Source organism: Musca autumnalis, unplaced genomic scaffold (genome assembly GCF_047663935.1).
Source record: "Musca autumnalis isolate F117 unplaced genomic scaffold, ASM4766393v1 scaffold_1, whole genome shotgun sequence".
In the NCBI taxonomy this organism is placed as follows: Eukaryota; Metazoa; Arthropoda; class Insecta; order Diptera; family Muscidae; genus Musca; species Musca autumnalis.
Window position 1 is genome coordinate 34159282 of NW_027411644.1, and position 27860 is coordinate 34187141.

General features: G+C 35.4%; 5 protein-coding genes across 7 annotated transcripts; 2 read left to right on the forward strand and 3 right to left on the reverse strand.

Annotated features, from left to right (window-relative positions):
* The first annotated feature begins 3309 nt into the window (after nucleotides 1–3309).
* On the forward strand, nucleotides 3310–4613 carry LOC141390465 (G patch domain-containing protein 11-like). Of its 2 annotated transcripts, none has more exons than XM_073963418.1 (3): nucleotides 3310–3615; nucleotides 3667–4152; nucleotides 4215–4613. In XM_073963418.1, the coding sequence occupies exons 1-3, from the start codon at nucleotides 3569–3571 to the stop codon at nucleotides 4528–4530; spliced, it is 849 nt and encodes a 282-aa protein (XP_073819519.1). In that variant the 5' UTR covers nucleotides 3310–3568; the 3' UTR covers nucleotides 4531–4613. The 2 variants fall into 2 exon arrangements, with proteins under 2 accessions (XP_073819519.1, XP_073819520.1); XM_073963419.1 differs by having other exon boundaries at nucleotides 3360–3615; nucleotides 3675–4152.
* On the reverse strand, nucleotides 4510–6185 carry LOC141390464 (serine/threonine-protein kinase 16). Its single transcript, XM_073963417.1, has 4 exons — nucleotides 5951–6185; nucleotides 5244–5838; nucleotides 5034–5168; nucleotides 4510–4899 (listed from the first exon to the last, which is right to left on the reverse strand). The coding sequence occupies exons 1-4, from the start codon at nucleotides 6058–6060 to the stop codon at nucleotides 4783–4785; spliced, it is 957 nt and encodes a 318-aa protein (XP_073819518.1). The 5' UTR covers nucleotides 6061–6185; the 3' UTR covers nucleotides 4510–4782.
* Nucleotides 6186–19484: 13299 nt separating this feature from the next.
* Dlip2 (Dorsal interacting protein 2) lies at nucleotides 19485–21646 on the forward strand. Its single transcript, XM_073971889.1, has 2 exons — nucleotides 19485–19574; nucleotides 19768–21646. Exon 2 carries the CDS (start codon nucleotides 19833–19835, stop codon nucleotides 21129–21131), a length of 1299 nt encoding a protein of 432 aa, XP_073827990.1. The 5' UTR covers nucleotides 19485–19574; nucleotides 19768–19832; the 3' UTR covers nucleotides 21132–21646.
* slx1 (structure-specific endonuclease subunit SLX1) lies at nucleotides 21582–27218 on the reverse strand. Its single transcript, XM_073971899.1, has 4 exons — nucleotides 27091–27218; nucleotides 24066–24325; nucleotides 23568–23762; nucleotides 21582–22210 (listed from the first exon to the last, which is right to left on the reverse strand). The coding sequence occupies exons 2-4, from the start codon at nucleotides 24312–24314 to the stop codon at nucleotides 21731–21733; spliced, it is 924 nt and encodes a 307-aa protein (XP_073828000.1). The 5' UTR covers nucleotides 24315–24325; nucleotides 27091–27218; the 3' UTR covers nucleotides 21582–21730.
* On the reverse strand, nucleotides 25287–27221 carry MED31 (mediator complex subunit 31). 2 transcript variants are annotated; one of them, XM_073971909.1, is made up of 4 exons: nucleotides 27091–27221; nucleotides 26514–26806; nucleotides 26119–26208; nucleotides 25287–26054 (listed from the first exon to the last, which is right to left on the reverse strand). In XM_073971909.1, exons 2-4 carry the CDS (start codon nucleotides 26539–26541, stop codon nucleotides 25474–25476), a joined length of 699 nt encoding a protein of 232 aa, XP_073828010.1. In that variant the 5' UTR covers nucleotides 26542–26806; nucleotides 27091–27221; the 3' UTR covers nucleotides 25287–25473. The 2 variants fall into 2 exon arrangements, with proteins under 2 accessions (XP_073828010.1, XP_073828017.1); XM_073971916.1 differs by lacking the exon at nucleotides 26514–26806 and having other exon boundaries at nucleotides 27091–27216.
* Between the last annotated feature and the right edge of the window lie 639 nt (nucleotides 27222–27860).

Consider the following 27860-nt stretch of genomic DNA (forward strand, 5'->3'; position numbering starts at 1 on the left):
ATGCCATAGTCATAACCATAAGAAACCAATTGGGTTTTGGTTTTCTATGGTTATGGCTATGTCACGTCTAATGCTTGGTTTACATTTACGAAATCCACTCGATTTCAACTGTCAATTCCATTGCTTAAACGTCAAATGAAATCCAATGGATTTCAGATCAGATTTAATTTGACGTTTAAGCAAAGGAATTGACAGTTGAAATCGAGTGGATTTCGTAAATGTAAACCTAGCATAATTCTACCTTTACTCATGACACCAGTAGATCAACCGGTACGTCTCTGGAACGATCTTATGGTTGATAGCAACGCCTACCCAGTCAAGTTGGAGAGCTTTTTTATGATCTACAGATAGAGAATGAAATTTGTACTGAATGTTGTGTTTTTACTTTTTTTAATTTTTTCCTTTGAAAGAGTATAAAATGCTTTACTCTCTAAAAAGAAGTTACTGAGTAATATTTACTGAGAAAGTACTGGGACAAACCTGTTATGTGCGTTTATGTTAAAATTTTCCTAAAAAAGAGGAAACAAGAACTGAAGGCCTGCGTACATAAGCTGCCTTGCCTGATTGCTTTGCTTTCCTGCTCCATTTCTGACATAATAAATGGTCTGTTCCAGTACTGCAAGAATCTACTAATTTTTACTATTTTTTCCGATAACATAAAGGAAAAAATGTTATCGTAGTAAAAAATAGTAACTTCTTGCAGGTTCTGGAACACAGCAAAAAATAAAAGAAGGCCGAACAAATTTCGAACTGGGTTGCCCTTTCCTTTTTTATTCTTTTATCAGAAGCAAGCAAGGTAAGCAGGCAAGGCAGCTTATGTACTCACCCCTTGAGAAAGAATGTTACTATGAATGACGAATGGTGTCGTGGAAACGGGTTAATTCGTGTACGTCGTTCGACAGACATAATTCAAACGCTCGTGGGAACATGCTATAACATAGTGTTACCACGACACTCAGAGGGATCTTGGAGTGATCAGTGTGAACATCCTAAGAAGTAAATAATAGCTGTGTTCCTTTACTTACCTGAGGTTACCATTTCTTACCATTTTTATCCTGTAAAGTGTTCCCTTACTTTTAATAGCATACAATTTATATGATAGCAGTTTACCACTTTTACCATTTTCTGCCACTGTTACCACTTTTAAAAGAAACGGAACAGACCAAATTTAAAGCAAATAACTGTTCTGTTCCCTTACTTTTAAAAATTGTAACAGTGGCAAGAAATGGTGAACTGCAATCATATAAATTGTATGCTTTTAAAAGTAAGGGAACAATTTGCGGGTAAAAAGTGGTAAAAACTGGTAACCTCAGGCACGTAAAGGAACACGAGGTGAAAGATTGCAACACAATTCTATTGCAACTCAATTTTATTGAAATCTCGGGTCTCAAATCTGTGCAGAGTCAGCAGCAGCTGTGGGCAAATATTTTCTTTTTAGATTAGAATTGTCTTCTTTTAACTTTCTTAAGGTTGTTTTAGTCGTTGATCTTTTTTTATGGATAGCTGAAACCATGGAAATTGGAACATAACCAAGACTTTGGAAAAAAAAAACAGTATACATACATATGTTAATAATTGTATAAAAGATAAGGATTGATAAACACACTATGCTTTAAATTTCCATTTAATTCCGTGTTATATACCTGTGTTTAACGGAGAATAATTCAGAAGCTCGATAATTTGTGGAACTTCAGGCATGCGTACATAAGCTGCTCTGCCTGATTGCCTTGCTTTCCTGCTTCATTTTTGACATAATAAAAATAAAAGAATAAAGAAGGCCGAGGAAATTTCGAACTGGGTTGCCCTTTTCTTTTTTTATTATTTTATCAGAAGTAAGCAAGGTAATCAGGCAAGGCAGCTTATGTACGCAGGCCTTTCTTTCTTCCGCTTCGTCTTGTAAACATTGGCTCAAAGGAATATGACAAACAAATATTTTGGAACAAGTCGAGTTTACGCACAACGCGAACAAAATTTTCTTTAAAAATGTAAATTTACGACTTTCTCCTATGGACAGGAGCAAATTTCGGGCACGGAAAAAAATATTTTTTAAATTGTAAAATTTTCACTAACTAGCCGGCCTTTAACAAGAGAATTTTCGCAACTCAAGAGGCCCATATCTCGGGAAGTATGGACTTCCGCAACAAATGTTGTATATATTTGTGATCAGGGTGACGAGATCTACCTGTGAAAAAATTTCACCCCGATCCGAGCTTAATGGGTAAACTCTTATACCCCGTTTGAATATAACCGGATTTAACAAACCGACTGGGTTTTAAATGTCAATTCCATTGCTTATATTTCAAACAAATCCTCTCAAAGAAGGTTAACCCTGCAAAAAGCTCTAATATAAACAGCATATGAGGCCATGTTTATATTATACCTTTTGCAGGGTTAACCTTCTTTATGAGGATTTGTTTGACGTATATGTAATGGAATTGATATTTAAAACCCAGTGGGTTTGTTAAATCCTGTTATATATAAACGTACTATTATATGCTGTTTATATTATACCTTTTGCAGGGTTAACCTTCTTTATGAGGATTTGTTTGACGTATATGTAATGGAATTAACATTTAAAACCCAGTGGGTGTGTTAAATCCTGTTATATATAAACGTACTATAATACGGCGTTTATATTATAGTTTTTTGCAGGGTTAACCTTCTTTATAAGCATTTATTTGAAGTATGTACAATGGAAATGACATTTGAAACCCAGACCCACTGGGTTAACCTTGTTATATGTAAACGGCCTATTATACTACATTTACGAAATCGAGTGGATTTCAACTGTCAATTCCTTTGTGTATACGTCAAATGACATCTCATCCGAAATCCATTGGACTTCATTTGACGTTTAAGAGGTAGTTTACACTATCTATCAATTTCATATGACACGAAATAAAAGCATTCCATATCTACCCACTGAGGCCATGTGGAGACGTAATTTTATTATATTTTTGTTGGGGTGGACGCAAAGAATAAATTGCGTAAGGAAAATCTCCAATATTCCACATATTAGTGAATATTTAACGATGGAAATTTTCATGTCATATGACATTTACATATAGTGTAAACTACCCCAAAGCAAAGGAATTGACAGTTGAATCGAGTGGATTTCGTAAACCTAGCATTATGCCTATTTTTTAGTTTAAAGCAGGGATAGGCGATGTGCGCTAACTGAGAGCAGCATACATTTCAATGTATTTTACATTGAAATTTTCGCTCACTTGCTCTCAGTAAGCGCACATCGCCTATCCCTGGTTTAAAGCGTACATACGTTACGTTAACTACAGTCATTTGCCAAACGTCAACATTGAAGGAACCACAAGGTAGCGATTGTCAAAGTACACTGAAAAAGTAAAGTGTGCTCTGTTCCAGAACCTACAAGAATCTACTATTTTTTACTACGATAACATTTTTTCCTTTATGTTATCGGAAAATATAGTAAAAATTAGTAGATTCTTGGAGTTCTGGAACAAACCAGTGAGAAAACTGTTGTTTATCAAACATTGTTATTGTTTGTTTACATGAATTAAATTTTCAATTAACAAAAACGAAAAGAGGAACTATGTCGGACGAAGACGATGATTATATGTCTGATAAATTCTTAACTGGGTAAGGTTTGACGGGTTGTACTCACTTACACCGTGTAACCTAAATTCCTAGAATTCCAGATGTACGTCCAAGTTTGATAAATAATCGTGCCAAAAAGCGTCAAATAATGGTGGAGGCAAAACAAAAGGATCACATTAAGAAACAGCGAGAAATGAAGGCCCAAACCACAGGCTTAGTTGATAATGAAAAACTCCAGGAAGCCCTCAGTAAACCAATAGAAAATGATAATAAAGGTTTTAAGCTATTGGCAAAAATGGGCTACAAGCCAGGACAAGCTTTGGGTAAAGCTGTGACAGAAAACGATGATAAACCAGCAATGTCGTCTGGCACACAAAGACTACTAGAGCCCATTGGAATTACCATTAAATCTGATCGTCAAGGTTTGGGTCGAGAGTCAGCACTCCGGGAACTAATGGAAAAACAGATTGAATTGCGTAAACAACGTTTGAAAAAAGAAAGTGGTGAAACATCAATTGAAGAATTTCGTAGAAGGGCAACAGAGAAAGCAGAAGAAAGATTTGTTACCAATGCATTAAGGTAAGTAGCAGAAAGTTTTGAAATTGTAAAGCAATACTAAATTTTGTTTTAAATGACTACAGGAAATGCCAGAAAACATGTGAAAATTTAGATGTGGAAAATCATGTCGACACACCCGCAATGCCTTGGTTTTGGCCTGAAGTGCCCAAAAACAAAGATGAAGCAGATGATGAAAAATGCTCAGAAAATGAAAATCATAAATCAGACTCTGAAGAAGAGGACGCTGTTGTTGATGAGTTTAGCAATAGTGAAAAACTGGAAATGTTAACACAATATATTCGTACCTCCTATAATTTTTGTTTTTGGTGTGGTATACGTTACGAAGATCTAAATGATCTCAATACAAATTGTCCTGGCTTAAATAAAGATGATCATTAAACTTTATTTTTTTATAAATGCATGTAATACATGTTCGAAATAAAAGCCTCATATGTGTATGCAGTATATATAAATACACACAAGAAGAATAGAAGGTATAAACTTTTAATGAAAAATATTTATATAATTTAACAAAAATTAACTAATTGAACTTTATAGTTAAATAGAGAATGTGTAAGAAAATTAGTAAATAATATTTGTTTTATATAAATGATAAAAACATATAAACACCATAATTTTCTCTGGAATGTGCTAAACACGACCTTCAAGTTTTTGTATTAGATCGTGGCATTTTTCAATTACACTATAAATGAAGGGTCTTTCCATCGGATCCATTCGCAGCATATAATTGATGAGGTCATGCATGTCCTGTGAAAGGAAGATGGAAAATAATTAGAAATAGGCCCAAAAATACGAAAATATGTGAAAAATAGCCATCCTTTATGGTTATAAACGCTATGAAACTACATGTTTTACTTTTAAATATTTTTTATTTACTTTACCTGTGAATATATTGAATTCTCCGGAATATTTATATTGCCACTTAGAACAGCTAGGGCCACACTGTCGCCTTTTTCGTAAATTGGATCAAATGGACAATGGAAAAAGCACATTGCGTACAGAACACAACCAAGACTCTACAAAAAACCAGGGCATGTTAATGAGATAAGCACACTAAGCTTTCAATTTCTTTTTTATTCCATCTTTCATACCCATATATCAGTTCTTTCATCAACAGTACAATACGATTTGACCGAAAATAATTCTGGAGCTCGATAAACAATGGAACTACGTTCTTCCGCCTCGTCTTGTAAACGTTGGGCTTCGCTTTGGCCGCATATTTGCAGACGTGCCTCTGTCATTGAACCCAAATCAACAATAATAGGTTCAAAGGAGTCGGACAAACAAATATTTGCCGTCTTCAGGTCACGATGTGCCAATGGAACTGGTTTCGATTCATGTATTGCTCTTAAACCTTCACATATGCCCAAGAAAATTTGCATAATTTGTGATTCTGGCATATAATCATGACGTTTAGCACGCATTTGTAAATGATCCAGCAGCGAACCATGTTTGTAATAGGGCAACACAATATACAATGTACTCGTTGTATTTATCACAATATCAGCAGAGCCCTTCAACTCATAGTCAATAACTTTGATGACATTTTCCGAGTCTATGCGACGGCAGTTTTCAATTTCTCTTAAAGCTATATTCTGATCATCAATACTGTGACAAGTTATCCTTTTTACAGCATATAATTTTCGGGTGATGTTATTTTCTGCCAAGTCAATTAAACTGAAACCTCTGCAAAAACAAAATTTTTAAAACGAGAGATAATAAGTTTTATATTAGACGTAAGCATCATCATCGTATCTCTCTGTTCATGTCTTTGCAATAGAGCAAATTTACAATTTACCCTTGTGCCAGTCGATCTTTTATTGTATATTTGGTCCCGTTAATGGTTAAGGTTTCTTTGGAGCAAAAGCAACCACGTTTCACTATTAAAGCCCATCCTAAACTATTCATATTTTGTTGAAAGGATAAATAAATCTTTTACTTTGATTTAATAATTTGTTGTTTTCTTAGTAGTTAAATTGTATTTTTGTTTTTGTAAAAAAAGTGAAATCATTTAATCAGACAGCTGTTTGAGGGTTCTGTAAGAGCGACTTTTGAGAGTCCAAAAAATAAAATTGGAGATCTCTAACGTTTGGGCAAAGAGCATGGCACAATCATACAGGTACAACGGGAAAAACAGCTGATTATCACATTAGTTGTCAAAATGCATTATTGTAAATAAAATTACATACAAAGGTAAACAAGCAATACACAGTAATGCGTTATACCCCGGTTACACTATTGAAGGTTAACCCACTGGATTTAATAGATCCAGTGGGTTAATCTTTGCTGGTTACACATAGCTTTTCGAGGATATAAACTGTCAGCTGATGTTTGTTTACGTATACATACAAAATAACTAATAAAGTCGTGTGTTACACTTTTACGATTTCTCGTATGAGATATCGTCCCCTCTTTGCTCATATTGGTATATTTTACATAGGGATACATTTTTGTATCATGGTATCAAGCGTACTTTTTGTTAAAAAAGTGTCTAATGAAAAAAAAAAAATAATAATTTTATGATTTCCAAATAACTTTAGATTTACTAAAAGCGTTTCTACACGGTATGTTTTTTACATATTTGTGCATACCAACTGTCACTTTTTACAAATCTGAATTTTGTACACATGGTGTGAACCATACAGAAATTTCAATGCATCAAAGAGTTATGTGCATACATATGTATATTTTTCGAATAGAACGCGCTCTATTCTCGTCTGTACAACCAAAGGTAAACAGCTGTTTTGTTTGTACGCGATATAAATAAAGAAAAAACAGAAAACGAATGAAAAATAAAATTTTGCCGTGCAGAAGGAATTACATATGGGCGAAAAAAAGTGACAGTTGCTATGCATGAATCTGTAAAAAACATACCGTGTAGAAACCCCATAACTCCATAAAATCTCATACGACCAATCGTAATAGCTCATTTAGACTAGCCATAAATCCTCGACTGGATTTAATAAATCCAGTACAAATCTCATTGCATTTAGATATACATTTTGGAGGATTTAAATGGCAGTCAGCTGATTTTTGTTCATAGCACAATTACCAAGGTAGATGCATCAGCCCATCTGAACGAATGTGAAACGTCAAAAGAATTTTTTGTAAATTAAATTCGTCTCAAAAAACATACGTCAAATTACAAATGTATTGTTTAATACCGAAAATGTTAGCACATTATGCTACTAATGCTAACTAAAGAGCAAATAAAGAATTATTTTATCGCAGTTTGCCCATCTAAAATAAATAAACGAATTATTTTATCGTTTATACATCGTAAATATCAGTCTTGGTTGATTAAAATCAACTTTGTACATCAAAACAAATTTAATTTTTCCGCCTTGTTTACAAATTTTTACATTTTAAATTATTTTTAGTGTAGCAATTCACCGATGCATCTACCTTGTTTCTTGTGCCAGCATGCAACTTTTTGTATTTTCTAGCAACATGTTGCAAAAAACAGAGTTGTATACGAGGATTTATGCCAGATTTAAAACAAATCCACTCAATAGGAGGATTTATTTTTGTATGGGAAATCTGGTAGATTTTGGCTGGATTTAGCAAATAAAACCTGATAATGCGCTAAATCCGGCTAATGGTGTCATATCTAAATGGCATATAAACGTGTAAAACACGACAAACTCTGTTGCAAAAACAGTTGCAACTTTTGGTACTTTTTGAGTAGAGTTGGATTTTTTTGCACAAATACCGAATACAACACTGTATTTTTGGTGGATTTGTGCCGGATTTAAAATAAACCCAGTCGTGAGAGGATTTAATTTTTGTATGGCAAATCTGGTCAGATTTGACCAGATTAAGTAATAAATCCTCATAATGTGGGTTAACCCGGCAAAAAACTGTAGTGTAACCGCCATGGTACAATAATACAGGTAGAATTATCAAGCCAGCTGATGGTAACATAATGTGTCAGTTGCATTGAATTGATGTCAAATTTTGACATCTTATGTTACCAACAATTGCCGATGCGGCCACCTGTGTATTTGTACCATGGTAACCGCACTATTATTGTGAACAAATTTTGACGTTTGGTATGGTAATGCTTATGCTTGGTTTACATTTACGAAATCCACTCGATTTCAACTGTCAAATCCATAGGTTAAGGTTTGAGCTATGGAATTGACAGTTGAAATCGAGTGGACTTCGTAAATGTAAACTTAGCATTAGTTTACATTCGTCGTCGTTTCGTGATTTCGAAGGCGTTTCGTGATTTCGCGCGGAATCAAGCTAAATTTATCATGATTTCGGATACAAAAATGAAATCATTTTATTTCATGATTTCAGCGAAATCAACATCGAAATCACAGTACACATGAGCTGTGTTCCTTTACTTACCTGAGATTACCATTTAAACCATTTGTTACCATTTTTAACCTGCAAAGCGTTCCTTAACCGCGAAAGTGGCAAAACTGGAAGCAATTTTTAAGAGAGTGAGAGGGGACAGAGAGCGAAAATGGCTTTCTCTTCTACCACAGGCTACCAGCAAAATTTCTGCAGGTAGAAAATGGCAGAACTGATTTTTCGACTATTGTTTGACGATTATTTCACAAAATGGACGAAAAACCGAAGAAAACGTCGAACACTGACAACACTAAGTCCCAATTTACATTGGGCGAGTTTACTTGCGGCAATTGTCATTTTGTAGGAGAGAGAGGTGAGGCATATGGTAACCCTTTGCCTCTCAGCACCCTCTCTCACCTACAAACTGACAATTGCCGCAAGTAAACTCGCCTAATGTAAATTGGGACTAAGTTAAAAACTGTGAAATAAAAGACGAAAATTGATTTTTTTATGTTTTTTTCTGACATTGCTGCCAGACCTACCATTTTTCCGTTCCTTTACTTTTCTGGTAAAAATGTTCACGAGAGAGCAATTTTGAGCAACTTTGACACTTTTCTCTTTTACCACCCTTACCATTAAAAAAGTAAAGGAACAAAGCTTTAATGAGACAGCTGTTTCAAGGGTTCTGTAAGTCCTTGGTCACACTAGCTGGTTTCATTGAAACAATTTCATGAAATCCAGGGTTCCTAGGTCGATTTCCATACTAGAGTAAATTCATAAAATTGCTGTAGTGGGAAACTCGATTTAAGAATCCCTAAAAGTTTCAATGAAACCACTCTAGTGTGACCTTCGACTAAGGGTGACTTTTGAGAGTCCAAAAAATAAAAGTGGAGATCTCTAACATTTGAGCCAAGCGCGAACAATGGTGGAATAAGAAGGTGTATTATTGTACCATGGTCTGTTCGTTTACTCAATAATTAGTACAAATTTGTACAAGTCCAGTAACTTCTTGCAAACCACTAAGGTCTTTTGCATTGTACTGTAGAGTAAACGAACAACATCCAGTAACAATTTGTACAAATTTTAAGTAAACGAACACACATATTGTGAGCAAATTTGACGTTTGACATGATTTGATGTAACACCTTCTTATTCCACCATGATGTGAATCATTTGTAGGAAACGTAAAGAAACATTTTGACATATTGAAGAATTTTCGTCAATAATAGAGATGTTGTTGTGCTACTTACGTGACCTTATAAATAGATCTTGTTATTCCACCATGGAACGGACATTTGTTTTTATACTGCCTTTGATGTAATAAAAAGTGCTACATTTTTAATAAATAAGAAAAGTACACGTGCGGGTGCGGCAGGAATGTTGGCATTTCTCTTTTATCAAAAAATTCATTTTCGACCTTATAATTGCCGGATCTGTCAAGGTGACTTTGACAATCGAATAAGACATCCCAAATAGGCTGTTTATATTATACCCCGTTTGAACTTAACCGGATTTAATAAACCCACTGGGTTTCAAATGTCAACTCCATAGCGCAAATGTCAAAAAATCCTCGATAACTCTACAAAAAACTTTAATGCAAAAAGCGTATGTATTGATTTTTTCGAACTGTCACTGGCATGTGTAAACGCTGGGTAACGCATGTACTCAATTGGCACCAATTTACTGGCATGTGTAACTGCTGGGTGGTTAGGACATTTTGTCGGCAGCATGGTACAATAATACAGGTAGCATTATCATGCCAGCTGATGGTAACATAATAGCCCTGTTCCTTTACGTTCAAGAATCTTCAAGTTTTACAACTTTTTACTCGAAAAGCGTTCCCTTACTTCAGACACAATACAATTCATATGGGAGCAGTTTTCAACTTTTACTACTTTTGCCAGTTTTACCATTTTCAGAAGTAAAGGAACAGACCTAATGTGTCAACTGCATTGAATTGATGTCAAATTTTGACACCTTATAGTACGTTTATATATAACCGGATTTAACAAACCCACTGGGTTTCAAATGCCAATTCCTTTGCTTATACGTCAAACAAATCATCATAAATAAGGTTAACCCTGCAAAAGGCTATAATATAAACATGGCAGAACTACCAGGTAGTGGTATCACACCAGCTGATCGAATATGAAAAGTCAAATCCCTTTATAAAAAAAATATTTTTGTTGTAATTTCCCCAACAACATAAAGAAAGTTTTGACATGACATATTCAAAATTTTACGATGCCACTACCTGGGTAATTGTGCCATGAATATAAACATGGCCTTATGTTACCAACAATTGCCGAACAATTGTCGGCAGTGAGGTTGATAGCAAGGCAAATTCATATAAGGTATATGCATGAATTACAACAACTAAGTCCCAATTTACATTGGGCGAGTTTACTTGCGGCAATTGTCATTTTGCAGGAGAGAGAGGTGAGGCATATGGTAACCCTTTGCCTCTCAGCACTCTCTCTCACCTACAAACTGACAATTGCCGCAAGTAAACTCGCCTAATGTAAATTGGGACAAACAAATTTACAAAAACAACATTGTTGTTATTGAAAATTAATTGTCAAAGAAAATATTGAATATTAGGGTCGTTCCAAAAATTTGTTCAGGAAAAACATAAATAGATTTTAAAAAAAGCAATATTTTTATGGTAGCAAATTTCGAAGTTCCAAATTTCATAAGTAGACCCTATTACATTTTGAAACCCAAATTTACAAAAAAAAGTAATTATACAGCTGATTGTCACTTCTACCTTGTATAAATGTGCCTTGGTTGATAGTAGAGCTTTGTTCCTTTACTTTTTTAATGGTAAGAGTGGTAAAAGAGAAAAGTGTCAATATTGCTCTCTCATGAACATTTTACCAGAAAAGTAAAGGAACGGAAAAATGGTAGATCTGGCAGCAATGTCAAAAAGAAACATAAAAAGTCAATTTTCGTCTATTATTTCACAGTTTTTAATTTGGTTTTGTTAGCGTTCGACTTTTTCTTCTGCTTTTCGTCCATTTTCTTTTTCATTGTGAAATAATCGTCAAACAAAAGTCGAAAAATCAGTTCTGCCATTTTTTACCTGCAGAAATTTTGCTGGTAGCCTGTGGTAGAAGAGAAAGCCATTTTCGCTCTCTCTCCACTCTCACTCTCTTAAAAATTGTTTCCAGTTTTGCCACTTTTCGGGGTTAAGGAACGCTTTGCAGGTTAAAAATGATAACAAATGTGAACAAGTAAGAACGGCGTTAAGTTCGGCCGGGCCGAACTTGTTATACCCTCCACCACAAGTTGTATTGAAGTAAAATGGAATAATTAGTTTCCTTTCGTGTATGAAGAAGACTTAATACTAAATTTCAGCAATTTCGGTAAAACAATGTGAGGCACCATTCTATGGGGGCTATTTCAAAACGTCGATCTATACCGACAAATTTCTGACGGAAAGTTTTTAGGCTCAAAGAAGACTAAATACCAAATTTCCTATATTTCGGTAAGAGAATGTGGCTAAAACTTAACAAATACCGCAAATCAAGAAGTACGCTTCTATGGGGATATAGGAAGACGTGGACCTATACTGATAATACTCTTCTGGAATATTTTATAACTATATGAAGGCGTGGACCTATGCCGACAAATTTGAAGGGGAAGTTTGAGTACCCCCAACGAAGTCTAAATACCAAATTTCAGCCATTTCGGTGGAATATTGAGGCCACAACGTTCAAAATACCGAAAATCGGGAGGTACCGTTCTATGGGGGCTATATGAAGGCATGGACCGATATCGACAAAATTCTGGGGGAAAGTTTTATACCCCTAAAGAATAATACGTACCAAATTTCAGCCATTTTGGTAGGATAATGAAGCTAAAACCTTCAGAATACCGAAAATCGGGAGGTACGGTTCTATGGGGGCTATATGAAGGTGTGGACCGATACCGACAAAATTCTGGGGGAAAGTTTTATATCCCTAAAGAATACTACGTACCAAATTTCAGCCATTTTGGTAGGATAATGAAGCTAAAACCTTCAAAATACCGAAAATCGGGAGGTACCGTTCTATGGGGGCTATATGAAGGTGTGGACCGATACCGACAATATTCTGGGGGAAAGTTTTACACACCTAAAGAAAACTACGCACCAAATTTCAGCTGTTTTGGTGGGATAGTGAAGCTAAAACCCTAAAAATACCGAAAATCGGGAGGTACCGTTCTATGGGGGCTATATCAAAACGTGGACCGATATATCCCATTTTCAATACCAACCATCCTGTAACTAATAAAAACTTCTGTACCAAATTTGGGCTCTCTATCTTTAAAATTGCGAGCTGTATCTTGATTTCAACAGACAGACAGACGGACGGACGGACAGACGGACATGGTCAAATCGACTTAGAATTTTATGCTGATCAATAATATATATACTTTATAGGGTCTCCGACGAATATTTCGATGTGTTACAAACGGAATGACAAATTTAATTATACCCTCCATATGGTGGAGGGTATAAAAATGGTAACCTCAGGTAAGTAAAGGAACACAGCTAATGTGTCAACTGCATTGAATTGATGTCAAATTTTGACACCTTATAGCCCTGTTCCTTTACGTTCAAGAATCTTCAAGTTTTACAACTTTTTACTCGAAAAGCGTTCCTTTACTTCAGACACCATACAATTCATATGGTAGCAGTTTACAAGTTTTACTACTTTTGCCGGTTTTACCATTTTCAAAAGTAAAGGAACAGGGCATATGTTACCAACAATTGCCGAACAATTGCCGAACAATTGTCGGCAGTGAGGTTGATAGCAAGGCAAATTCATATAAGGTATATGCATGAATTACAACAACTAACAAATTTACAAAAACAACATTGTTGTTATTGAAAATTAATTGTCAAAGAAAATATTGAATATTAGGGTCGTTCCAAAAATTTGTTCAGGAAAAACATAAATACATTTTAAAAAATACTCTAAAATAGAACAAATTTGAATCAAAATGTAAATATAACGCATTCAGAACTCTCGTAGGTAATTTTTGTTACACGTTCAGGATGAAAAGCAGTATTTTTATGGTAGCAAATTTCGAAGTTCCAAATTTCATAAGTAGACCCTATTACATTTTGAAACCCAAATTTACAAAAAAAAGTAATTATACAGCTGATTGTCACTTCTACCTTGTATAAATGTGCCTGGGTTGATAGTAGGTGTCATTGAATATCTCATGGTTCACCCATACGCAACAGTTGCTGCAATTTTGCAATTCCATTTTGACCTTCATTTTCACATTCTGCAGGGGTAGAAAAAAGTAGCAACATAGGTAGAAATCGTACAATGAAATTATGGTCACGCACTTTTGAAGGAATTTTTAGCTGTGTGGTTGATTTTCATCCGAATTCATCTATTTTTAAAATCCCCCACACATAGTTTTGGGCCTCTTTATTTCATAAAAACACACATATTAATTTTTTATTACTGCTAAACCTAAATAACGACGGACATACACAAATATTTCACCAACCTACCAACACAACGCTCTCTGACCGTCCGTATTACCCAAATACGTTGAATCCGAAATCCCATTTAAAACACAAAAACCGCGACTGAAACTTTATTAAAGCTTTGTTCCTTTACTTTTTTAATGGTAAGAGTGGTAAAAGAGAAAAGTGTCAAAATTGCTCTCTCATGAACATTTTTACCAGAAAAGTAAAGGAACGGAAAAATTGTAGATATGGCAGCAATGTCAAAAAGAAACATAAAAAAATCAATTTTCGTCTATTATTTCACAGTTTTTAATTTAATTTTGTCAGCGTTCGACTTTTTCTTCTGTTTTTCGTCTTCATTGTGAAATAATCGTCAACATCGTCAAACAAAAGTCGAAAAATCAGTTCTGCAATTTTTTACCTGCAGAAATTTTGCTGGTAGCCTGTGGTAGAAGAGAAAGCCATTTTCGCTCTCTCTCCCCTCTCACTCTCTTAAAATTTGCTTTCAGTTTTGCCACTTTTCGGGGTTGAGGAACGCTTTGCAGGTTAAAAATGGTAACAAATGGTAAAAATGGTAACCTCAGGTATGTAAAGGAACACAGCTTAAATGTTTTCATTCGTAAAACAAACATTTTTCCTTTGCAATAATTGTATTTCATGTTTTGTTGGGCTTTTGTTTTTAAAATACAAAACACACACATACATACAATACGTTCTGTCATAGTTGAAAATGTTCAACTTACAAAAAGTATACGCTCGACGTATTTCGGTAGTTCTCATAAGAATACATGTGTTCTACTTTTTTCACCACCAATGAACGGAAACAAACAAAACGATTCCCGTACCAATCACACAAAGCCACAAACTTTTCAGCTTCTCTATATCGTTTCATTCTCACAACCAAAACAAAAACACAAACTTTTCAATGTAAAAAGATGGAAACTGTACGATTGCTGTAATGTAACTTCGGCTATGCTTTGCCGAGTTGTTTCATTCACCACCGAAACGACAAGTATTTTTGGGAAACGTTTGCCGTGCGTATTGTCAATGGCACACTCAGACACACACACATGTGATTGCTTAACAACCCTATAAGTTAGCATCAGCATAACACAGTGAACACAGTGAATTTTATCAACCACCAAACGTTTTTGATTTATTCACATGTGTTTAGTACTATTCCGTTTTCTATCTGCTCTTGTGGAGTTGAGTACTTTTCGCTTTTCGTTTTGTTCGTACTCACGAATGTAAACAAAACAAAACTAAACAGCGAGCTCGGCCAACGTGGGTTATGTTTCGTTTTGTATTGTTCCTATGGAAAATACGAAACGAAACGATTGGAAATGTTATTTAAAGTATTTTTACGTACGCTGTTCACCACACACGCCGTGGGAATACGGACGTATTTAGGCATAGCAGTAAAACAAATAATTTTCTTTGCAACGAATTGTATTTCATGTTTTGTTTGGCTTTTGATTTTAAAATACAAAACACACACACCTACAAACAATAACGTCTTTCAAAGTTAAACTTTTTCAACTGGCGGTATCTCTTAGGAGCGGCCAACAACTCTTCGGGGGATTGATTGTCCTTCGTTGCAGTAATAAAGTACAAGAAAAAAAAACTTTTTCAACTTACAAGAAGTATACGCTCGACGTATTTCGGTAGTTCTCATAAGAATACATAGCTCTGTTCCAGAACTAAAAAGTTTTTACAATTTTTACCACTTGTACACATTTTGCGTTCCCGTACACAAAATTTATATGAAATTCATTTACGACTTTTACCACTTTATAAAGTACGGGAACAGGCCACACGTGTTCTACTTTTTTCACCACACACGCCCTGGGTATACCTCCGTATATACAGTTTGTCAAGTAATTGTTTTCGAACCAAGAAAACTAACATTTTTCTGTATTAATTTATGAAAAATTACTGATAATTGTGATAAAAATGTCGGGTTTTTTGCAAAAATTAGTTGGTCGACTTATTTAAGACAAGATAGGATGAATAAATAAAAAATTAACCCACGTAGTCCAACAAAAAGTAACGAAAACCAATAACTACGTCTAATGCAAGTTGTCAAATAAATGTTTTCGAAATGTAGTGAAGTTCCGAAATATCCCATATTTTTGGTAAATTCTTGAAAATCATGACATTTTATGAATGTTATTCTTAAAAAGGGTTAACTACTAACAAGTATCAACAATATTAGGCATAGAATATATATAGAATACCAGGTCATATTACATGTAAACAGGGTCCTATAGGTTTTAAACAGGGAATATCTGAAAACTAAGACGATTTATGAGTTTTTTAGTTCACGAGAATGGACTGCCATCAAATACAATAAATATTACCTACAGCATAATTAGATCAGAAGGGTTGCCATAATGACTAAAAAGGTACCAGTTTATATAAACAGTGAACGAGGCCACCTGGGCCCCGAAACAGGGCACCGAAGTTTGTTTTTTTACTTAAAATTAATTAAGAGATAATTGCATTTCACTAAACAATCGGAAATATCGCAGTAGTAGACCAGTACTGCTTAGAAATGTATGGGGTAAAGGTTTCGACAATTTTCAGAAATGCATAGGTTAGGTTTTAGGATGCGTAGCTGCTGTGATAGCAGCCACTCCACTCGGAGACCTTGGGGTCCATTGTGATCATCCTGAAGGTTGAAACGGATTGTGGTTGTGATTGTGATATATAGGAGATGTGGATGTGTGATAGTAGCTGTGGGTAGACGGAGCTTGCGAGTGATGTGGTTTGTAAAAGCGTAGAATCCAATAGTTCAGGTGTGGTGGTGAAGGTATTGAAGGTGATGACGGGTGAGATGTAGTGGTGTATAGGCGATGTCTGCAGATTGGGTGTGAATTTCGGATGCAACTATAGGAGTAGAAAGATATTGTAGATGAGAGTGTAGATATGGAGGTTAAAAATAGAAGTAGTGAAGTTGTAGTTTTGTTTATAGAAGTAAGTTGTAGCTCGGGCATGGTTGACAATGCTACTATATAGGGATAGCGATTGTCCTGTTCTCAGCTCTTTGGAGCCATTTTAGGCCTTTTGCCATGTGTAAAAGATCCGACGGCTCTGCTTGGCAGAATGCTGTAAGAGCATGGATGGTGTGCACACCCATGGTGCGTTGTCTTCTAGAAAGGAGCATAGGACAGCGACATAAAAGGTGCTCGATCGTTTCAGTTTCTTCCTCATCCTTGCATAGTCTGCAGTAGTCAGCCGAGTGGTCTGCTTCCCATTTGCTCATCATGGATCCTATTCTACAGTGACCCGTGATGATCCCCACTGCTAGTTTGAGGTCTGATTTCCTCATTGAGAGCAGTGAGGCGGTTCTCGACTTGGACGGGATTGGCCAGATTGCCCTTGATATGCTGCAGTTTGGCGTGTTTTGCCATTGTTGGCAGAATTTCTCCCGACATTTTTTCTCTATTATTTTCCTGAAATGGCACAGTGGTGGCTTGATGGAGTAGTCGATTTCAATGGTTTGTGACTCCGATCCACAGCGTGCCAGTTCGTCGGCTGCCTCGTTACCTTCGATGTTGCAATGCCCTGGGACCCAACACAAGGTGACGGTTGATTTTAGTGGCTCCAAAGCGTGTTTGCAGTCTAGAACAGCCGCGGACTTGATGTATTGGGATTTGAGTGATTTTAGGGCCGCTTGACTATCAACGTAGATAGTCACCGGTCCAACTATTTCCCCTCTCAAGTTGTTTATCAGTTCCGCGGCCTTTCTTATCGCAAAAACTTCGGCTTGGAAGACACTACAATATTCGTTCAGCTTGTATGATTGTCGAAGACCAAGGGATTTGCTGTAGACACCTGCTCCTGTGCCTGTTTCCATCTTAGAGCCATCAGTATAGATCTCTATACCGTCTAGAGGTTGGCTACTGTGTGTCCATTTATCCCTGTGGGGTATGTGCACCTTCGTTGCCTCGAAGCACATTTGTGGTGATATATAATCACTGATGTTCCCCGAGGCCGTTGATAGTCCGAATCGACGTAGAATTGCAGTTCTTCCGTGTTCGGAACTGCGCCATGAACCTAGCTCCTTAAGACGAAGTGCACTCATTGCTGCCAGTTCCTGTACTACTAGGTCTAGCGGATGCATACTTCGACCTATTGTACACATTTCGCGTACTCCGCAGTACTACTGAAGAACATTTTAAGGGGAAAATTATGTTGATGGGTAAATAATGCTTCAGTGTTAGCATGGAAGCAAAAAAACTTAAAGAATTCCTCTGAACTCGCTATAAACAGTTGAAATCGGAGGTCTATTAAAAATCAACATAGACTGACAATATCTTATGTATGCATTTCTAAGCGATTTTTTTACCTCTATGTCGTATTTTGGTTTATGTTGGGGAATTCCCTTATCCCTTAATTCAATTTGAGTTAAATAAACAAATTTTAAGCCCTGGTTATGGATCCAGGTGGCCTCGTTTACTGTTTATATAACCTGTCACCTTTTATTAGATCTGGCAACCCCCCTGATCTAATTATTCTGTAGGTAATATTTATTGTAATTGATGGCAGTCCGTCCATTTGAACTAAAAAACTCATAAAACGTCTTTGTTTTCAGATATTCCCGGTTTAAGACCTATAGGACCCTGTTTACGTGTAATATGACCTGGTACGCCCTTGGTCCATATGGTAACCCTCCTAGTAGGGATATTCTATGCCCAATATTGTTGATACTTGTTAGTAGTTAACCCTCCTTAAGATTAACATTCATAAAATGTCATGATTTTCAAGAATTTACCAAAAATATGGGTTATTTTGGAACCTCCATTAAATTTCGAAAACATTTATTTGACAGCTTGAATTATATGAGTTATGGGCTTTCGTTATTTTTTGCTGGACTACGTGGGTCAATTTTTTATTTATACATCCTATCTTGTCTTTAATAAGTCTACCAACTATTTTTTGCAAAAAACCGACATTTTTATCCCAATTATCAGTCATTTTTCATAAATTAATACAGAAAAATGTTAGTTTTCTTGGTTCGAAAACAATTACTTGACAAACTGTAGGTATCGGCCTTAGTCGATGGTCAGACTAGCACGATTTCAACATGGCGACGTCAAGTTTATAGGCGAGGGGTATGAAGTAGTGAAACCCATGTACATGGTTTTCTGTGTTTGGTAAAATAAAGAGGACACGCAAAAATCTTAAATTTCACGTTAACGTGTGTGGACACTAACGAAACTTGAAAAGAAACTTTACCGAAATTGGTTTCAAGAAACCTTGCTAGTCTGACCATCGACTTACAGGCAATTCAAATTGTTTTTGTACATGAATATGTAGTACATTTTTGTTCACAAAGTACGTTTGTTACAAAAATGCTAAAAACATAACATAAGAAAAATGGTCAAAACGGAATTAAAAAATTTGCGGCAACGGTTGCGTATGTGTGAACCATGACCTTGCTGCAAAACACATCAACGCGTTGATAAGGATTTAGTTCCCATAGTTCATTTTAAGAAACTGTCGCTTTGAACTACCACTCTTTTTTCATGGACGCTTTCATGGCACAATTAGGAAGGTAGATGCATCAGCCCAGCTGATCGAATCTAAAACGTCAAAAAACTAGGAATTCGCCATGAAAAATCAAAACAAATAACCATATGATTGGGTAAGTAAGAGATAGCATGTCATCACTTTAAAGACAAACACAAGCGATAAAAAGAGACAACAAGAGACCATTCGGCGAAAATTTTGACAGTTTACATTACAAAAAAAGTTGCTTTGTTGTAGCAATTCGCCGATGCATCTACCTTCCTAATTGTATCATGGACGCTTTTTAATTTTTGTTTATTTTTCAATAGACGCTTTATTTGCTGCCTTGCAAGGAGGCGCTCGAAACCACACACACTCAATAGACGCTAAAAAGATGGCCGTAAGAAGTTGTTTATATAAAAATTGTCAGAATTTTACAACAATAGGAGATAAAAATTTTCGCATTAAACCAAATTTAACAGTATTTGCCTTTCCTAAAGATCCTGAACGGCGAAAAAAATGGATGGAATTGGGAAAGGCGCCACCGAATTTGCCACAGAATTATTATTTCTATTGTTCAGATCATTTCGAGGATCGGTTTTTAAACCATAATAGTCGTCGAACGACACTCGTAGGAGAAGCCATTCCGCGACCATACCAGCCCCAGCCTGACGACAATGATGAAGATGCCGAAGAGGATTTGTTTCTATATAACATAAAGGATGATTGTATGGAACCTGTTGTACAACATCAAAAAGACCAACACATATTGGTGGAGTCAACAACCTCACAAGATTGTGATGAAGATATACAATTTTTAGCCGAAGAACTAGGTTTGGATGAAGATAATCTTTCATCTGGTCTTATAACTGTTTTAAACCCTGCTGGTGGTGGTGGTGGTAGAAGCGGAGGAACAACAAAAAATGTGCTAAATAAAACATATAAAAGAAAACTGCTCAATACGGAGCCCTCAACAATTGGATCTTCTGGTAATAAAATTAGAATTGTACATAATGTGGAGAAACCCTCAACATCATCTTCAAATGTCAAAGTAAAAAATGTATCTAGCACTTCCATACCATCATATACCTTGGCGAATACAAATGATATGATATCCCTTGAGGGACAGGAAGAGTTTTCCACACTTCTACCTGGTAATAAAATTAGAAATGCAGAAAGAACTATTGCCTCCTCTAAAATTAAAATTGAATCCAGCACTTCTATACCATCGTTTACTTTTGCGAATGCAAATGAAATGATAACTCTTGAGAAACATGGGGAATCTTCAACATCTATGCCTTCTACTAGTAATAACATTAGAAATGTACATAATGCAAGGAAGGCTAACACAAATGTCAAAATTGTATCTAGCTCTTCCATACCATCGTTTACATTATCATCAAATTCAAATGAAATGATAACATTCGAACGATTAGATGGGGAAGATACTACTAACACAAATGTAGACGGCGAAACTGAACCACCGAATGTTGATATTATTTCTTCTGGTCAGGAAATAAATCCTGAGAAATTAATTGATAGTGAACAAGTAACATGTTTTATTTTTAAAGGCGAGGAATATGTACAAATGTCTAAGGACTATTATATTAAAGAGAAATTGGAATTGGCCAAAAAAGTTGAGAAATTAACCAAAACTATTGACAACATAAAGAAATTGTTGAAAGAGACATGAAAATTTATGCAATTTTGATGCTATAGTTAAGGGGTTGATTATGGATAGCAACTCAACCAGAAGAGAAAATCATAGAATTAAAATAATTGTAGCGACAGAAATGTTTGTCAAATTAATTCAATATCAGTATCAAAAGTATGAATTTCAATGCAGAAATGGAATTTGCTAAATTTGTTGTCGGCAACGCAACTGTACTTGGATTGCTATCCATAATCGACCCCTAAGATTTCTTATTCTATATTTATGTATATACATACATATGTAACTGTTTTATAAGAAAAATAGTATTAAGTCTTGCGTGTTGTACAATAAAGCCAGTAGAATCTAGGTTAAATTCTAAGCGACGATATAAACTGATGGAATTTTTGTTATGTTTAATGCAAAACTTTTACATTACACCCAGAAAGTGTATTGAAAAGTGAAGGGATAATTTAGAAGTAAAAGAAAAAATATGGATATGTTTTTTTGTAATTAAATTTTAATACAAAATTAATAAATAGCACAAAAATGGCACATAATAATGAACTTTATTTTATAAATCGGAATAACATTTTTAACAATTGTGTGTGTATAAACACTTTCAACACTTGATAATAATCTTAAAAACTATCATTACAAATTTCTGAATCTAATTTTTCATCTTCACTGCCACTTAATATTTCCACATCACTATCATTCTCATCATCATAACTATCATCATCTTCTACGTCATCATCGTCGTCTTCTTCCACTGCAATACTTTGCATTTTACGTTTACGTTGTAACAAATCGATCCATAAGAATTGTATCTCACACAATGGACAATATCCCGAAATTGGAATATAATGACCTTTTTCTTTGGGATCAGCTGATATCATATGATTGGCCAGGCATATAATGTGACAAGTAAGTTTACAAAGATTATTTAAACATCCTATACGGGAACGTTCAACATCCTGTATGGGTTGCATGCACAAATGACATTCTGGAGCCCATATGGCTTTAGGCAAAGCTTCCTGATGCGGTTTCTTACGTTGTTTTTGTTCCAAGGCAATTTTACCATTGCGAATTTGCATGTGATTTGGCGGTCTATAGGCAAGCTAAAGAGAGTATCATTAACAAGATTATAGAAATTCTATAGGAAACGCTATTTTTTATCAACAAGAAAATGCTATTCCATGGGAAAACTTTCATTCAGCCCGGCTGAATAGGGTTTTCCATGGAAAAACTTGCATTCAGCCCTGCTGAATAAGGTTTTCCATGGAAAAACTTTCATTCAGCCCTGCTGAATAAGGTTTTCCATGGGAAAACTTTCATTCAGCCTGGCTGAATAAGGTTTTCCATAGGAAAACTTTCATTCAGCCCGGCTGAATAAGGTTTTCCATAGGAAAACTTTCATTCAGCCCGGCTGAATAAGGTTTTCCATAGGAAAACTTTCATTCAGCCCGGCTGAATAAGGTTTTCCATAGGAAAACTTTCATTCAGCCCGGCTGAATAAGGTTTTCCATAGGAAAACTTTCATTCAGCCCGGCTGAATAAGGTTTTCCATAGGAAAACTTTCATTCAGCCCGGCTGAATAAGGTTTTCCATAGGAAAACTTTCATTCAGCCCGGCTGAATAAGGTTTTCCATAGGAAAACTTTCATTCAGCCCGGCTGAATATGGTTTTCCATGGGAAAACTTTCATTTAGCCTGGCTGAATAAGGTTTTCCATGGGAAAACTTTCATTTAGCCTGGCTGAATAAGGTTTTCCATGGGAAAACTTTCATTCAGCCTGACTGAATAAGATTTTCCATGGGATAACTTTCATTCAGCCTGGCTGAATAAGGTTGTCCATGGGAAAACTTTCATTCAGCCCGGCTGAATAAGGTTTTCCATGGGAAAACTTTCATTCAGCCCGGCTGAATAAGGTTTTCCAAAGGTAAGCTTTCATTCAGCCCGGCTGAATAAGGTTTTCCAAGGGAAAACTTTCATTCAGCCCGGCTGAATAAGGTTTTCCATGGGAAAACTTTCATTCAGCCCGGCTGAATAAGGTTTTCCAAGGGAAAACTTTAATTCACCCCGGCTGAATAAGGTTTTCCAAGGGAAAACTTTAATTCACCCCGGCTGAATAAGGTTTTCCAAGGAAAAACTTTCATTCAGCCCGGCTAAATAAGGTTTTCCATGGGAAAACTTTCATTCAGCCTGGCTGAATAAGGTTTTCCATGAGAAAATTTTCATTCAGCCTGGCTGAATAAGGGTTTTTATGGGAAAACTTTTACTTAGCCCGGCTGAATAAGGTTTTCCAAGTGGAAACTTTCATTCAGCCCGGCTGAATAAGGTTCTCTATGGGAAAACTTTCAGCCCTGCAGAATAAGGTTTTCCATGGGAAAACTTTCATTCAGCCCGGCTAAATAAGGTTTTCCATGGGAAAACTTCCAATCAACCTTTAGAACATGTTTTTAGGAGAACTACTTACATCGAATTCACATTCATAATCACTCTCCAGCCACTGAATAATAAGTGGTAGCCTCTTCCATGGTCCAGTATTCAGCATACGACTTAAAATCCGAAAATTGTACTGAAAATATGTTTCCTTGGGTAGTTTTCGTTTCAATTCCGGATATACCTTTAAGCGGGCCGATAGGGAAGGTTGCTGCCATGCCCATTCAAACTATTTAAAGAAAAACAGTGAGTTTCCATTTTGAGGTTAAATGATTTTAGTTTAGTTGAGGAACACCACTTGATTTGCTATGAAAACTGTAACCAACATAGAATATTTTGGTTCCATTTCCGAAAATCAAAGAATATTGGGAGTTATTCTGAACGAAAATTCCCCTTGAGTTTTGTCATTCCGTCGTTTCAACTTAAGGAGATTCCAAGGGGAATTTTCGTTCTGAATAATGTCAGAAGACGTTTCATAACAATCGCTTTGTGGGCCCTAAACTTAACCTTTTCAATATAGAGGACTACTTACCTGTAATGCTGATATGTTATTAGGAAATCCATGTACTATCATTACCATTTTCCATGGTCCCTTATTGCTGGTCTTCTTGGCACCACCAAAGTCCTTGCCACGATTATGTTGTTTGATTCTACGATTTGGATTAACAGTAAACCCGATATAACATTTGCCATTATAACGTTTCTCCAAACTATGGCTACACAAAAGATAAACACCAAAGAATCGAGATTTCGAATTGTTGTTTGCAGCATTTGAAGACATTTTCACTTAATCTGAAATAATAAAAAAAATAACCATGAAAACACCGTTTTACGTAAATTGAGGTAAAACTTGATGTGGGAGTAACATTTTTTTTCGAAATTTCTTTCTTTTAATGTCTTCAGCAGTCCACATCTTCGAAAAACTGTTCACTGCACCACATAAGATGTATGTATAATATAAAAGCCAACCTATGGTGAAAATTTCATGTTAAATTAAAGCTCTGTTCCAGCACTAAAAAGTTTTTACAACTTTTACCACTTTTACACATTTTGCGTTCCCGTACACAAAATTTATATGAAAATCGTTTACGACTTTTACAACTTTTGCCACTTTATAAAGTACGGGAACAGGCCATAAATGTAACCTAACCTTGTAAACTGATTTAGTTTGGATTGAAATAAGGCTTACATTTTGATTAATATAGGCTGACGTCCGTATCGCCAGTTGCTTTACAAATTACTGAAAATCTGCGAAGTATTATGTTTCTTAACGCCGTTGTACTTAACTGCGAAGCTACGTGTTTCAAAACATCAAAACTACGTACTTTCAACGCAGGTAAAAAAGCAAACGTTTATCTGATACATTTAGTTGCATTTTCGAAAAACAATGTATGAATGTGCAACTGAAATATTTTGACGAAGTTTAAACAACACAAAGCAATTGACGATACGGAAGTCAACCATAGTCTATATGGTGTATATTGGAAGCAAAACAGCAGGATCAACCGCAGTTTAAATTGTTATAACAATCTGAGTGCTGCATATAAACTTAACCTGAACCTCTTAAACATTTCGGAAATAAGCCCGTTTTTATGTTAGGTTGAAATGTAGGGGGGGCAATGTGATATGGCCACTTACATGGGAGAGATAAACATTAACCAGCGTAGTCCCATACGTTTTTAATTCTATCCTTAATCTAAAAACTTTATCCTAAACAACAAATTGTCCCTTAAATAACAACTAAACAAAGTAGTTCTATTAATATCAAAGATTGTTTATATATTATTTTTAATAAATTAGTTGAACTTTTACCTATCACTTACAATAATATTTTAAAAAAGCGAGAGTACAATACATTATTGTTTAAAGCTACAAACTATTGTTGTTGGTTTTTTTTTTATAATTATAATAAATGAAAAATAAGAATAGAAAAACAATTATTAAATTTTCTGCATCATTGCAGCACCAGTGTTGCTTTGATTTGGAACAATGGAAGAATTTGCTGAGTTGCCATTCAATTGTTGTTGAGACTGTTGACCTTGTTGTTGGGCCATCATTTGATTTTGTGGTGTATTGACCGCCGATGAGACAGTACCATTTTGCATTGCAGTACCACCACCACCCATGGCATTTGATATTTGACCTCCTCCTTGCTGTTGTTGCTGTGTTTGTTGTTGTTGGCCCGTTGTTATTTGCGATTGTTGTGTATCCACCAAACCATCCAAATTGGAACCACCTGATGTATTCAATTGACTATTGACATTACCATTGACGGCATTTAACATTTTAATACGTTTGCGGGTGTAATGCTGCCACTGTAGAATAGCTTGGTCATCAATAAATTTACAGCATTGCGAATTAACAATTTCCCGGCGAAAGTGTTCATATTGCAGGAGATCAAGAAAATATAAACACATGGGATACATTAGATATTTGGCATATTCCGGTTCTTTCCAATATTGCAGGTATTTCAAATAGTTGATAAAGGCAGGATCCTTAAAGTAGCCACGTTGGGCCAAAACTGTAAATCAAGAAACAAAACAATTATTTTAAATTTATTAATAAATTCTAAAGCATTTACTTACAATTTAAATAATTGGGATTAGCCAAACACTGAACAAATTCCAACTCCACTTGCCATCGTAATTTTTGTTGTTCCTCCGATTCAATGGCGGCTATGGATGGTCAATACAAAGAAATCGTTGATTAAAGCATGTTAACAACATCACCAAATAATATGATACACAAGCATACAAAACCAAAAAGAAAATGGCAAATTAAAATAAAGCTTGGCCAAAAGGTTTGTAAAATTGTTAAATTTTGGGTTCAAAAGCATTTTCAAATGATAACCATGAGAGATGATTTGTTTCTTTTTTTCTACTTTAATTTTTCTTTCTTTTTTGTCAAAACTACATTTTTGTTTTTTAAGCATTTTATGAATAACTTGAAGGTTATATTCAAGATATTGATATATACTTACTCTTACCCTTTCCATACATTTTGGCCATATTGCATGGAAGGGTTTGCTTGCGTGCTTTCAGTTTGCTTGTTGTTTTTTTAGCAAAATGCTCCTGGACAATTTTGGTTTATGAAAATGTTCTTTTTTATTTTGGGAATTTGTATAGTGTTTTGGATCAGGAAATGCTTTCCTTTTGTGTGTAGTAGTAGTGGAATATATTTTGGGAATATTTGTTTTATAAACTACTTGGCGTTATATGGTGGCTGTATGTTTATTGCTTGTTTTCTTTTGTTTTTACACTTGTAACACACAAACTAAAAAGAATACAAAACGAAAGTTAAGAAAAAGAATACCACACGCTATTTACACAATAATTAATAATGGAATATAGTTTTATGAATGTACATAAATAAAAAAACACAATAACAGATGGTGGATATGTTTGTCAGGCCGTTTTTTTATAAATGCGCTATGCGAGACTGGAGCAAGAGGGCTGAGCTAAATTGTTGGTGGTGCATATATTTAGAGGCATTTTGAGGAATTGGGCGAACGTAAATAATATATGGGGAAAGATTGATGTTCTATGGTAAATACAAACCGTAGGAGTTCATTAGACTATGTTAAAGCTAAGTTATTTTCTGTAATATTTATTAGAAAATTGTTGTTTTGTTTAAAAAATGTTTGATTGGGCAAAGCAAAAACACTGAAGAAAATATGATGGAGAATTAGAGGTGACAAATAAACGATATTAATAATCGATAGCTCGTTTTTGCAAAAATATCGATGTTAAGGTGTCTGGTCATACAACAAATCATTTTGCAAACAATCTCATGGTTCACACTAGAGCTGGCAAACCATCGACATTTCCAACATTAGATATTTCCGATATAAGCTGTGTTCCAGAACTAAAAAGTTTTTACAATTTTTACGACTTTTACACATTTTACTCGAAAAGGCGTTCCTGTACACAAAAAAGTTGTAAAATGTTCACTTCTCTTTAAACAAAAATGGCGCTGAATGACGCTCTCTTTAAAAACTTTTTACACGACAAATTTGGGCGAGTAAAAAAATAGTAACATGGTTGCCGGCGTCTGATTGGCTGATACGCCGACTTTGACATTTGTTCCAGTTTTTTTGACGTATTTTCCATTTTTCCGTTCCCGAACTATTTCAAAAAACTTGTGTGTAAGAACAAATTTTTTGCAGTTCTCTCTTTTACGAGTTTTACCATTAAAAAGTACGGGAACGAAGCTATAATGTTTTAAAATATTGATTGCTATCGATATTATCGTTAAGTTGTCATCACCATTAATTTGGAGATGAAAATGGCGGAAATGTCAATGATTTTCTTGAAATTTTGCACAAGTA